The sequence below is a fragment of the Oncorhynchus nerka genome, linkage group LG2 (assembly GCF_034236695.1).
Source record: "Oncorhynchus nerka isolate Pitt River linkage group LG2, Oner_Uvic_2.0, whole genome shotgun sequence".
Classification (NCBI taxonomy): Eukaryota; Metazoa; Chordata; class Actinopteri; order Salmoniformes; family Salmonidae; genus Oncorhynchus; species Oncorhynchus nerka.
In genome coordinates this window covers 16,494,243-16,508,524 of record NC_088397.1, presented here as the reverse complement: position 1 = coordinate 16,508,524, position 14,282 = coordinate 16,494,243, and the positions used below count along the sequence as shown (strand labels likewise).

Genomic DNA, 14,282 nt, shown 5'->3' with positions numbered 1-14,282 from the left:
ACCCTGGTACAGCCATACCACAGGTAATAACACTACAACATACAACATACCACAGCCAGGTAATAACACTACAACATACCACAGCCTGGTAATAACACTACAACATACCACAGCCTGGTAATAACACTACAACATACCACAGCCAGGTAATAACACTACAACATACCACAGCCTGGTAATAACACTACAACATACCACAGCCTGGTAATAACACAACATACCACAGCCAGGTAATAACACACAACATACCACAGCCAGGTAATAACACTACAACATACCACAGCCTGGTAATAGCACTACAACATACCACAGCCTGGTAATAATACAACATACCACAGCCTGGTAATAACACTACAACATACCACAGCCTGGTAATAGCACTACAACATACCACAGCCTGGTAATAACACTACAACATACCACAGCCTGGTAATAACACTACAACATACAACATACCACAGCCTGGTAATAACACTACAACATACCACAGCCAGGTAATATCACTACAACATACCACAGCCTGGTAAACATACCACAGCCTAATAGCACTACAACATACCACAGCCTGGTAATAACACTACAACATACCACAGCCTGGTAATAACACTACAACATACCACAGCCTGGTAATAACACTACAACATACCACAGCCTGGTAATAACATACAACATACCACAGCCTGGTAATAACACTACAACATACCACAGCCTGGTAATATCACTACAACATACCACAGCCTGGTAATAACACTACAACATACCACAGCCTGGTAATAGCATTACAACATACCACAGCCTGGTAATAACACTACAACATACCACAGCCAGGTAATAACACTACAACATACCACAGCCTGGTAATATCACTACAACATACCACAGCCTGGTAATATCATTACAACATACCACAGCCTGGTAATATCACTACAACATACCACAGCCAGGTAATAACACTACAACATACCACAGCCTGGTAATATCACTACAACATACCACAGCCTGGTAATAGCACTACAACATACCACAGCCTGGTAATAGCACTACAACATACCACAGCCTGGTAATAGCACTACAACATACCACAGCCAGGTAATATCACTACAACATACCACAGCCTGGTAATAACACTACAACATACCACAGCCTGGTAATAGCACTACAACATACCACAGCCTGGTAATAGCACTACAACATACCACAGCCAGGTAATATCACTACAACATACCACAGCCTGGTAATAACACTAACATACCACAGCCTGGTAATATCACTACAACATACCACAGCCTGGTATACACTACAACATACCACAGCCAGGTAATAACACTACAACATACCACAGCCAGGTAATAACACTACAACATACCACAGCCTGGTAATAACACTACAACATACCACAGCCTGGTAATAACACTACAACATACCACAGCCAGGTAATAACACTACAACATACCACAGCCTGGTAATAACACTACAACATACCACAGCCTGGTAATATCATTACAACAGCCTGGTAATAGCACCACAACATACCACAGCCTGGTAATATCACTACAACATACCACAGCCAGGTAATAACACTACAACATACCACAGCCTGGTAATATCATTACAACATACCACAGCCTGGTAATATCACTACAACATACCACAGCCTGGTAATAGCACTACAACATACCACAGCCTGGTAATAGCACTACAACATACCACAGCCAGGTAATAACACTACAACATACCACAGCCTGGTAATAACACTACAACATACCACATCCTGGTAATAACACTACAACATACCACAGCCAGGTAATAACACTACAACATACCACAGCCTGGTAATAACACTACAACATACCACAGCCTGGTAATAACACTACAACATACCACAGCCAGGTAATAACACTACAACATACCACAGCCTGGTAATAGCACTACAACATACCACAGCCTGGTAATAATATTACAACATAACACAGCCTGGTAATAGCACTACAACATACCACAGCCAGGTAATAACACTACAACATACCACAGCCTGGTAATAACACTACAACATACCACAGCCTGGTAATAACACTACATCATACCACAGCATCACAAGTGTTTTGGTGAAAACTGTGGCTTTGACTTTTTACAGTTCATGCAGGAACGTATGTATATCCCATATGACCTCAAGCAATGTGGGTGTGTGCGTGTAACAGGGTCTTACTTGACGTGTGTGTGTGTGTGACAGGGTGTTACTTGACGTGTGTGTGTGTGTGTGTGTGACAGGGTGTTACTTGACGTGTGTGTGTGTGTGACAGGGTGTTACTTGATGTGTGTGTGTGTCTTACTTGATGTCACTCTCTCTGAACCTCTCCACGTCCAGGTCTTCGATGAACTTCTCTCCCTTCATCCAGTAGATGAGCGGACTGACCTCCCCGGCGAAGCCGAAGAACGCTCGGCACGTCAGGTTGACTTGACTTCCTGTGGAAACAGGAAACAGGAAATAAGGCATGGTTGTCGCGGTAAGGAAGTAATATGCTTGTGGGTAAAGCAGGGGAAAATGTCTGGGTGAGCTGAAGTTCACTAATGTAGGTCTTTCCAGTACCATGGATAATATGGCCGATTCTTATTAGATGGTGTCTCCTATTGTCTAGGTTCTAATGCACACCTCCAGACTCTCCTGCACCTTCCAACACCTACATCCTCCTGAACTCATAGACACCCGTGAAGCTCCCCTATCCCCTCTGAATCTCTCCTATCCCCTTTGAAGTTCCCCTATCACCTCTGAAGTTCCCCTATCCCCTCTGAAGTTCTCCTATCCCCTCTGAAGTTCCCCTATCCCCTCTGACGTTCTCCTATCCCCTCTGAAGTTCCCATATCCCATTTGAAGCTCTCCTATCCCCTCTGAAGCTCTCCTGTCCCCTCTGAACTCTCCTGTCCCCGCTGAAGCTCTCCTATCCCCTCTGAAGCTCTCCTATCCCCTCTGAAGTTCCCATGTCCCCTCTGAAGCTCTCCTATCCCCTCTGAAGTTCCCCTATCCCCTCTGAAGTTCCCCTATCCCATCTGAAGCTCACCTACCTCCTCTGAAGCTCTCCTACCGCCTCAGAAGCTCCCATCCCTCCTCCCATTCTCTCCCACTCTCTCCCTCATGCTCCTGAACACTGATGAACTCTCTTTCACTCTCTCCCATGCACACTCCTGGCGTCCTCCACACAAAGGGCAGGGGGTGGTTATTAGCCCAGTACCCTTATTGTTCCTACCAATTAGTGTGAGTGTGAAACATGATTCACAGCGTGCATGGTGAAAGATGTTCTACACACAACAGCATCAGTGCTATTTAAAGTGGAACTGACAGCAATTTAGCAACATGAAATCTTGTTAAAATCTGTTCACATACACTCCCACAAAGAATATGACACTTTTTAAAACATTTTCTGACAAGCGAGCATCTAGATATGGTCATTTTCACATTTCCATAAATTCTTAGAATGTTTGGGAACTACGTATACTAAGGCATTTGTGAAAATTCTATAGCAATATAGAGTGGGAAAGCGGCCGTGAAGTTTAGACAAATAATAGACACTGCAGTAAATAAAACCTAACCAAACATCTGTCTTGTCCAGGACCGGAATCTACACAGACAGTGAACATAGCCAATCAAAGCTACAGTAGGCCTCATGCAAACAAGCCATTTGCCACAAGGGCCTGCCATCATTCACTTTGAACTGGACTGTGTGTTTACAGGCAGTATGGCCTGCCATCATTCACTTTGAACTGGACCGTGTGTTTACAGGCAGTAGGACATGCCATCATTCACTTTGAACTGGACCGTGTGTTTACAGGCAGTAGGACTGCCATCATTCACTTTGAACTGGACCGTGTGTTTACAGGCAGTAGGACATGCCATCATTCACTTTGAACTGGACCGTGTGTTTACAGGCAGTAGGACCTGCCATCATTCACTTTGAACTGGACTGTGTGTTTACAGGCAGTAGGACTGCCATCATTCACTTTGAACTGGACTGTGTGTTTACAGGCAGTAGGACTGCCATCATTCACTTTGAACTGGACCGTGTGTTTACAGGCAGTAGGACATGCCATCATTCACTTTGAACTGGACCGTGTGTTTACAGGCAGTAGGACATGCCATCATTCACTTTGAACTGGACCGTGTGTTTACAGGCAGTAGGACCTGCCATCATTCACTTTGAACTGGACTGTGTGTTTACAGGCAGTATGACTGCCATCATTCACTTTGAACTGGACTGTGTGTTTACAGGCAGTAGGACCTGCCATCATTCACTTTGAACTGGACTGTGTGTTTACAGGCAGTAGGACTGCCATCATTCACTTTGAACTGGACCGTGTGTTTACAGGCAGTAGGACCTGCCATCATTCACTTTGAACTGGACCGTGTGTTTACAGGCAGTATGGCCTGCCATCATTCACTTTGAACTGGACTGAGTGTTTACAGGCAGTATGGCCTGCCATCATTCACTTTGAACTGGACTGTGTGTTTACAGGCAGTAGGGCCTGCCATCATTCACTTTGAACTGGACTGTGTGTTTACAGGCAGTAGAGCCTGTCATCATTCACTTTGAACTGGACTGTGTGTTTACAGGCAGTATGGCCTGCCATCATTCACTTTGAACTGGACTGTGTGTTTACAGGCAGTAGGGCCTGCCATCATTCACTTTGAACTGGACTGTGTGTTTACAGGCAGTAGAGCCTGTCATCATTCACTTTGAACTGGACTGTGTGTTTACAGGCAGTATGGCCTGCCATCGTTCACTTTGAACTGGACTGTGTGTTTACAGGCAGTAGAGCCTGTCATCATTCACTTTGAACTGGACTGTGTGTTTATAGGCAGTATGGCCTGCCATCATTCACTTTGAACTGGACTGTGTGTTTACAGGCAGTATGGCCTGCCATCATTCACTTTGAACTGGACTGTGTGTTTACAGGCAGTATGGCCTGCCATCGTTCACTTTGAACTGGACTGTGTGTTTACAGGCAGTATGGCCTGCCATCATTCACTTTGAACTGGACTGTGTGTTTACAGGCAGTAGGGCCTGCCATCATTCACTTTGAACTGGACTGTGTGTTTACAGGCAGTATGGCCTGCCATCATTCAATTTGAACTGGACTGTGTGTTTACAGGCAGTAGGGCCTGCCATCAATCACTTTGAACTGGACTGTGTGTTTACAGGCAGTATGGCCTGCCATCATTCACTTTGAACTGGACTGTGTGTTTACAGGCAGTATGGCCTGCCATCATTCACTTTGAACTGGACTGTGTGTTTACAGGCAGTATGGCCTGCCATCGTTCACTTTGAACTGGACTGTGTGTTTACAGGCAGTAGGGCCTGCCATCATTCACTTTGAACTGGACTGTGTGTTTACAGACAGTAGGGCCTGCCATCATTCACTTTGAACTGGACTGTGTGTTTACAGGCAGTATGGCCTGCCATCATTCACTTTGAACTGGACTGTGTGTTTACAGGCAGTATGGCCTGCCATCATTCACTTTGAACTGGACTGTGTGTTGCAACAGCGCGAAGTTAGATCATTAGAACGCATTCGACAAAAGCCATAAAATACACCTGAATAGATTTCTGCAATTATGTAAATACCACAGGAGTCCTCTTACACTTGGGAACTTTACACGCCTATTGATCAAACAACCACGAAAAGGTAGGTTCTCTCTCCCTCAGTTATGCACATCAACAACAACAACAACATCAACAATTAATGCTAGCCAGAGCAAGATGAGCTAAAATTTAATGAAAGAACATTAGATACAGTACAGTGCATTCTGATAGCATTCAGACCCTTTCCCCTTTTCCACATTTTGTTACGTTACAGCCTTATCCTAAAATTAATTAAATACATCTGTTCCTCATCAATCTACACACAATACCCACAATGACAAAGCAAAAACTGGTTTTTAGACATTTTTGCAAATTATTTAAAACACTAAACAGAAATACCTTATTTACGTAGGTATTCAGACCCTTTGTTATGAGACTCGAAATTGAGCTCAGGTGCATCCTGTTTCCATTGATCATCTTTAGATCGTTCTACAACTTGATTGGAGTCCACCTGTGGTAAATTAAATTGATTGGACATAATTTGGAAAGGCACACACCTGTCTATATAAGGTCCGACAGTTGACGGTGCATTTCAGATCAAAAACCAAGCCATGCGGTCAAAGGAAATGTCCGTAGAGCTCCTAGACAGGATTGTCGAAGTACAGATCTGAGGAAGGGTACCAAAACATTTCTGCCTCAGAACACAGTGGCCTTCATCATTCTTAAATGGAAGAAGTTTGGAACAACCAAGATTCTTCCTGGAGCTGACCGCCCGGCCAAACTGAGCAATTGGGGGAGAAGGGCCTTGGTCAGGGAGGTGACCAAGAACACGATGGTCACTCTGACAGAGTTCCAGAGTTCCTTTGTGGAGATGGTAGAACCTTCCAGAAGGACATTCATCTCTGCAGCACTCCACCAATCAGGCGTGGCTAGACGGAAGCCACTCCTCAGTAAAAGGCACATGACAGCCTGCTTGGAGTTTGCCAATGCAGGAGTGACTTCGGGACAAGTCTCTGAATGTCCTTGAGTGGCTCCGCCAGAGCCCGGACTTGAACCCGATCGAACATCTTTGGAGAGACCTGAAAATAGCTGTGCAGCAAAGCTCCCTATCCAACCTGACAGAGCCTGAGATGTTCTGCAGAGAAGAATGGGAGAAGATCTCAAATACAGGTGTGCCAAGCTTGTAGTTTCATACCCAAGAAGACTTGAGGCTGTAATCGCTGCCAAAGGTCCTTCAACAAAGTATTGAGTAAAGGGTCTGAATACTTATGTAAAGGATTTATCCGTTTTTTTTCATTTAATAAATTAGCTAACATTTCTAAAAAACAGTTTTCCTTTGTCATTATGGATTATTGTGTGTAGATTGAAGGAAAAAAAATAAGTCTGTAACGTAACAAAATATGGAAAAAGTCAAGGGGTCTGAATACTTTCCGAATTTGCCGTCAAAATTGTACTGATAAATGATGGGGAATTGTTAGACTTCCCGTCCTTCTGCAGCTTGCCTGCAACCAAGCACCCAAGCTAACTGGCTAAAGTTGGCTAGCTTGCATCAGTTATTCTGCGCTCTGACATACTCAGACAAGTCTGTTCTGAAATAGATAGTCAGAGTGAATTTGCGAACGCAAGGGATATTCTAACTGGATAATGTTGTGGAAATATTGAATCAAATATTTCTCAGATAATGGAACTTGTAAATTCAAATAGACTTTATTACAAAGTAACAGAGCCAAGCAATTCCATGGAACAACTAATTTTTCTTGTTACAGAACTCAGGCTTTATAGGTTTCCACCTTCAGATAACACATATGGTCACTCCCCTCTATGTAGATGATGAACACCCCTTGGCCTCTCGCCACCATTATCTTCTTGTCCCAATTCTTGCTTGTTAACGCCCACATCTGCTCAATTTAGATTATAAGCGTGGCGGCACCATAGTGTTAATACAAAAAAATCATTCATTTATTGTTTATATACTTTCCTAATATAAGTGTTTTTCTAATAATACTTGATTAGAACAAACATATGTTCTTATTACAGATACATGGGTCTTATTACAGATACATGGTTCTTATTACAGATACATGGTTTTTATTACAGATACATGGTTCTTATTACAGATACATGGTTTTTATTACAGATACATGGTTCTTATTACAGATACATGGTTCTTATTACAGATACATGGTTCTTATTACAGATACATGGTTCTTGTTACAGATACACGGTTCTTATTACAGATACACGGTTCTTATTACAGATACATGGTCGGTTCTTATTACAGATACACGGTTCTTATTACAGATACATGGTTCTTATTACAGATACATGGGTCTTATTACAGATACATGGTTCTTATTACAGATACATGGTTCTTATTACAGATACATGGTTCTTATTACAGATACATGGTTCTTGTTACAGATACATGGTTCTTATTACATATACATGGGTCTTATTACAGATACACGGTTCTTATTACAGATACACGGTTCTTATTACAGATACACGGTTCTTATTACAGATACATGGTTCTTATTACAGATACATGGGTCTTATTACAGATACGTGGTTCTTATTACAGATACATAGGTCTTATTACAGATACATGGGTCTTATTACATATACATAGTTCTTATTACAGATACATGGTTCTTATTACAGATACATGGGTCTTATTACATATGCATGGGTCTTATTACAGATGCATGGGTCTTATTACAGATGCATGGGTCTTATTACAGATACATGGGTCTTATTACAGATACATGGGTCTTATTTTTTATTTGATTTATTTCACCTATATTTAACCAGGTAGGCAAGTTGAGAACAAGTTCTCATTTACAATTGCGACCTGGCCAAGATAAAGCAAAGCAGTTCGACACATACAACAACACAGAGTTACACATGGAGTAAAACAAACATACAGTCAATAATACAGTAGAAAAATAAGTCTATATACAATGTGAGAAAATGAAGTGAGATAAGGGAGGTAAAGGCAAAAAAAGGCCATGGTGGCAAAGTAAATACAATGTAGCAAGTAAAACATTGGAATGGTAGATTTGCAGTGGAAGAATGTGCAATGTGGAGATAGAAATAACGGGGTGCAAAGGAGCAAAATAAATAAATACAGTAGAGGAAGAGGTAGTTGTTTGGGCTATTTATAGATGGGCTATGTACAGGTGCAGTAATATGTGAGCTGCTCTGACAGCTGCTGCTTAAAGCTAGTGAGGGAGATAAGTGTTTCCAGTTTCAGAGATTTTTGTAGTTAGTTCCAGTCATCGGCAGCAGAGAACTGGAAGGAGAGGAGGCCAAAGAAAGAATTGGTTTTGGGGGTGACCAGAGAGATATACCTGCTGGAGCGCGTGCTACAGGTGGGTGATGCTATGGTGACCAGCGAGCTGAGATAAGGGGGGACTTTACCTAGCAGGGTCTTGTAGATGACCTGGGGCCAGTGGGTTTGGCGATGATTATGAAGTGAGGGCCAGCCAACGAGAGTGTACAGGTCGCAGTGGTGGGTAGTATATGGGACTTTGGTGACAAAACGGATGGCACTGTGATAGACTGCATCCAATTTATTGAGTAGGTTATTGGAGGCGATTTTGTAAGTGACATCGCCGAAGTCGAGGATCGGTAGGATGGTCAGTTTTACAGATACACGGTCCTTATCACAGATACACGGTCCTTATTACAGATACACGGTTCTTATCACAGATACACGGTTCTTATCACAGATACACGGTTCTTGTCACAGATACACGGTTCTTGTCACAGATACACGGTTCTTGTCACAGATACACGGTTCTTGTCACAGATACACGGTTCTTGTCACAGATACACGGTTCTTGTCACAGATACACGGTTCTTGTTACAGATACACGGGTCTTGTTACAGATACATGGGTCTTGTTACAGATACATGGTTCTTATTACAGATACATGGTTCTTATTACAGATACATGGTTCTTATTACATATACATGGTTCTTATTACATATACATGGGTCTTATCACATATACATGGGTCTTATCACAGATACATGGTTCTTATTACAGATACATGGTTCTTGTTACAGATACATGGTTCTTGTTACAGATACATGGTTCTTGTTACAGATACATGGTTCTTGTTACAGATACATGGTTCTTATTACAGATACATGGTTCTTATTACAGATACATGGTTCTTATTACAGATACATGGTTCTTATTACATATACATGGGTCTTATCACAGATACATGGCTTTTGGTGCCTATATTAATTAAGGTACACATTTTCTGCTTCCGTTCTGTTTTACATGTCTAGTGATTAACTCCATGTTGACCCAGTCTGTACACTCCCATGGATTCTGCTTCCGTTCTGTTTTACATGTCTAGTGATTAACTCCATGTTGACCCAGTCTGTACACTCCCATGGATTCTGCTTCCGTTCTGTTTTACATGTCTAGTGATTAACTCCATGTTGACCCAGTCTGTACACTCCCATGGATTCTGCTTCCGTTCTGTTTTACATGTCTAGTGATTAACTCCATGTTGACCCAGTCTGTACACTCCCATGGATTCTGCTTCCGTTCTGTTTTACATGTCTAGTGATTAACTCCATGTTGACCCAGTCTGTACACTCCCATGGATTCTGCTTCCGTTCTGTTTTACATGTCTAGTGATTAACTCCATGTTGACCCAGTCTGTACACTCCCATGGATTCTGCTTCCGTTCTGTTTTACATGTCTAGGTGATTAACTCCATGTTGACCCAGTCTGTACACTCCCATGGATTCTGCTTCCATTCTGTTTTACATGTCTAGTGATTAACTCCATGTTGACCCAGTCTGTACACTCCCATGGATTCTGCTTCCGTTCTGTTTTACATGTCTAGTGATTAACTCCATGTTGACCCAGTCTGTACACTCCCATGGATTCTGCTTCCGTTCTGTTTTACATGTCTAGTGATTAACTCCATGTTGACCCAGTCTGTATTATTCTGCTTCCGTTCTGTTTTACATGTCTAGTGATTAACTCCATGTTGACCCAGTCTGTACACTCCCATGGATTCTGCTTCCGTTCTGTTTTACATGTCTAGTGATTAACTCCATGTTGACCCAGTCTGTACACTCCCATGGATTCTGCTTCCGTTCTGTTTTACATGTCTAGTGATTAACTCCATGTTGACCCAGTCTGTACACTCCCATTTCTGCTTCCATTCTGTTTTACATGTCTAGTGATTAACTCCATGTTGACCCAGTCTGTACACTCCCATGGATTCTGCTTCCGTTCTGTTTTACATGTCTAGGTGATTAACTCCATGTTGACCCAGTCTGTACACTCCCATGGATTCTGCTTACATTCTGTTTTACATGTCTAGTGATTAACTCCATGTTGACCCAGTCTGTACACTCCCATGGATTCTGCTTCCGTTCTGTTTTACATGTCTAGTGATTAACTCCATGTTGACCCAGTCTGTAAACTCCCATGGATTCTGCTTCCGTTCTGTTTTACATGTCTAGTGATTAACTCCATGTTGACCCAGTCTGTACAGTCCCATGGATTCTGCTTCCGTTCTCTTTTACATGTCTAGTGATTAACTCCATGTTGACCCAGTCTGTACACTCCCATGGATTCTGCTTCCGTTCTGTTTTACATGTCTAGTGATTAACTCCATGTTGACCCAGTCTGTACACTCCCATGGATTCTGCTTCCGTTCTGTTTTACATGTCTAGTGATTAACTCCATGTTGACCCAGTCTGTACACTCCCATGGATTCTGCTTCCGTTCTGTTTTACATGTCTAGTGATTAACTCCATGTTGACCCAGTCTGTACACTCCCATGGATTCTGCTTCCGTTCTGTTTTACATGTCTAGTGATTAACTCCATGTTGACCCAGTCTGTACACTCCCATGGATTCTGCTTCCGTTCTGTTTTACATGTCTAGTGATTAACTCCATGTTGACCCAGTCTGTACACTCCCATGGATTCTGCTTCCGTTCTGTTTTACATGTCTAGTGATTAACTCCATGTTGACCCAGTCTGTACACTCCCATGGATTCTGCTTCCGTTCTGTTTTACATGTCTGCTTCCGTTCTGTTTTACATTAACTCCATGTTGACCCAGTCTGTACACTCCCATGGATTCTGCTTCCGTTCTGTTTTACATGTCTAGTGATTAACTCCATGTTGACCCAGTCTGTACACTCCCATGGATTCTGCTTCCGTTCTGTTTTACATGTCTAGTGATTAACTCCATGTTGACCCAGTCTGTACACTCCCATGGATTCTGCTTCCGTTCTGTTTTACATGTCTAGTGATTAACTCCATGTTGACCCAGTCTGTACACTCCCATGGATTCTGCTTCCGTTCTGTTTTACATGTCTAGTGATTAACTCCATGTTGACCCAGTCTGTACACTCCCATGGATTCTGCTTCCGTTCTGTTTTACATGTTCTGTTTCTGTACACTCCCATGGATTCTGCTTCCGTTCTGTTTTACATGTCTAGTGATTAACTCCATGTTGACCCAGTCTGTACACTCCCATGGATTCTGCTTCCGTTCTGTTTTACATGTCTAGTGATTAACTCCATGTTGACCCAGTCTGTACACTCCCATGGATTCTGCTTCCATTCTGTTTTACATGTCTAGTGATTAACTCCATGTTGACCCAGTCTGTACACTCTGTACACTCCCATGGATTCTGCTTCCGTTCTGTTTTACATGTCTAGTGATTAACTCCATGTTGACCCAGTCTGTACACTCCCATGGATTCTGCTTCCGTTCTGTTTTACATGTCTAGTGATTAACTCCATGTTGACCCAGTCTGTACACTCCCATGGATTCTGCTTCCGTTCTGTTTTACATGTCTAGTGATTAACTCCATGTTGACCCAGTCTGTACACTCCCATGGATTCTGCTTCCGTTCTGTTTTACATGTCTAGTGATTAACTCCATGTTGACCCAGTCTGTACACTCCCATGGATTCTGCTTCCGTTCTGTTTTACATGTCTAGTGATTAACTCCATGTTGACCCAGTCTGTACACTCCCATGGATTCTGCTTCCGTTCTGTTTTACATGTCTAGTGATTAACTCCATGTTGACCCAGTCTGTACACTCCCATGGATTCTGCTTCCGTTCTGTTTTACATGTCTAGTGATTAACTCCATGTTGACCCAGTCTGTACACTCCCATGGATTCTGCTTCCATTCTGTTTTACATGTCTAGTGATTAACTCCATGTTGACCCAGTCTGTACACTCCCATGGATTCTGCTTCCGTTCTGTTTTACATGTCTAGTGATTAACTCCATGTTGACCCAGTCTGTACACTCCCATGGATTCTGCTTCCGTTCTGTTTTACATGTCTAGTGATTAACTCCATGTTGACCCAGTCTGTACACTCCCATGGATTCTGCTTCCATTCTGTTTTACATGTCTAGTGATTAACTCCATGTTGACCCAGTCTGTACACTCCCATGGATTCTGCTTCCGTTCTGTTTTACATGTCTAGTGATTAACTCCATGTTGACCCAGTCTGTACACTCCCATGGATTCTGCTTCCGTTCTGTTTTACATGTCTAGTGATTAACTCCATGTTGACCCAGTCTGTACACTCCCATGGATTCTGCTTCCGTTCTGTTTTACATGTCTAGTGATTAACTCCATGTTGACCCAGTCTGTACACTCCCATGGATTCTGCTTCCGTTCTGTTTTACATGTCTAGTGATTAACTCCATGTTGACCCAGTCTGTACACTCCCATGGATTCTGCTTCCGTTCTGTTTTACATGTCTAGTGATTAACTCCATGTTGACCCAGTCTGTACACTCCCATGGATTCTGCTTCCATTCTGTTTTACATGTCTAGTGATTAACTCCATGTTGACCCAGTCTGTACACTCCCATGGATTCTGCTTCCGTTCTGTTTTACATGTCTAGTGATTAACTCCATGTTGACCCAGTCTGTACACTCCCATGGATTCTGCTTCCGTTCTGTTTTACATGTCTAGTGATTAACTCCATGTTGACCCAGTCTGTACACTCCCATGGATTCTGCTTCCGTTCTGTTTTACATGTCTAGTGATTAACTCCATGTTGACCCAGTCTGTACACTCCCATGGATTCTGCTTCCGTCTGTTTTACATGTCTAGTGATTAACTCCATGTTGACCCAGTCTGTACACTCCCATGGATTCTGCTTCCGTTCTGTTTTACATGTCTAGTGATTAACTCCATGTTGACCCAGTCTGTACACTCCCATGGATTCTGCTTCCGTTCTGTTTTACATGTCTAGTGATTAACTCCATGTTGACCCAGTCTGTACACTCCCATGGATTCTGCTTCCGTTCTGTTTTACATGTCTAGTGATTAACTCCATGTTGACCCAGTCTGTACACTCCCATGGATTCTGCTTCCGTTCTGTTTTACATGTCTAGTGATTAACTCCATGTTGACCCAGTCTGTACACTCCCATGGATTCTGCTTCCGTTCTGTTTTACATGTCTAGTGATTAACTCCATGTTGACCCAGTCTGTACACTCCCATGGATTCTGCTTCCGTTCTGTTTTACATGTCTAGTGATTAACTCCATGTTGACCCAGTCTGTACACTCCCATGGATTCTGCTTCCATTCTGTTTTACATGTCTAGTGATTAACTCCATGTTGACCCAGTCTGTACACTCCCATGGATTCTGCTTCCGTTCTGTTTTACATGTCTAGTGATTAACTCCATG

General features: G+C 42.7%; 1 protein-coding gene across 5 annotated transcripts in view; it reads right to left on the bottom strand.

Moving 5' to 3' along the window:
• LOC115118358 (interleukin-1 receptor accessory protein-like 1) overlaps window positions 1-14,282 on the bottom strand; it is a 495,706-nt gene that overhangs the window by 96,954 nt on the left and 384,470 nt on the right. For all 5 annotated transcript variants that reach the window (XM_065023732.1, XM_065023738.1, XM_065023739.1 and 2 more), the window contains one exon: window positions 2,331-2,463. In XM_065023732.1, coding sequence (XP_064879804.1) covers window positions 2,331-2,463 — 133 coding nt within the window. The remainder of the gene's footprint in view (window positions 1-2,330; window positions 2,464-14,282) is intronic.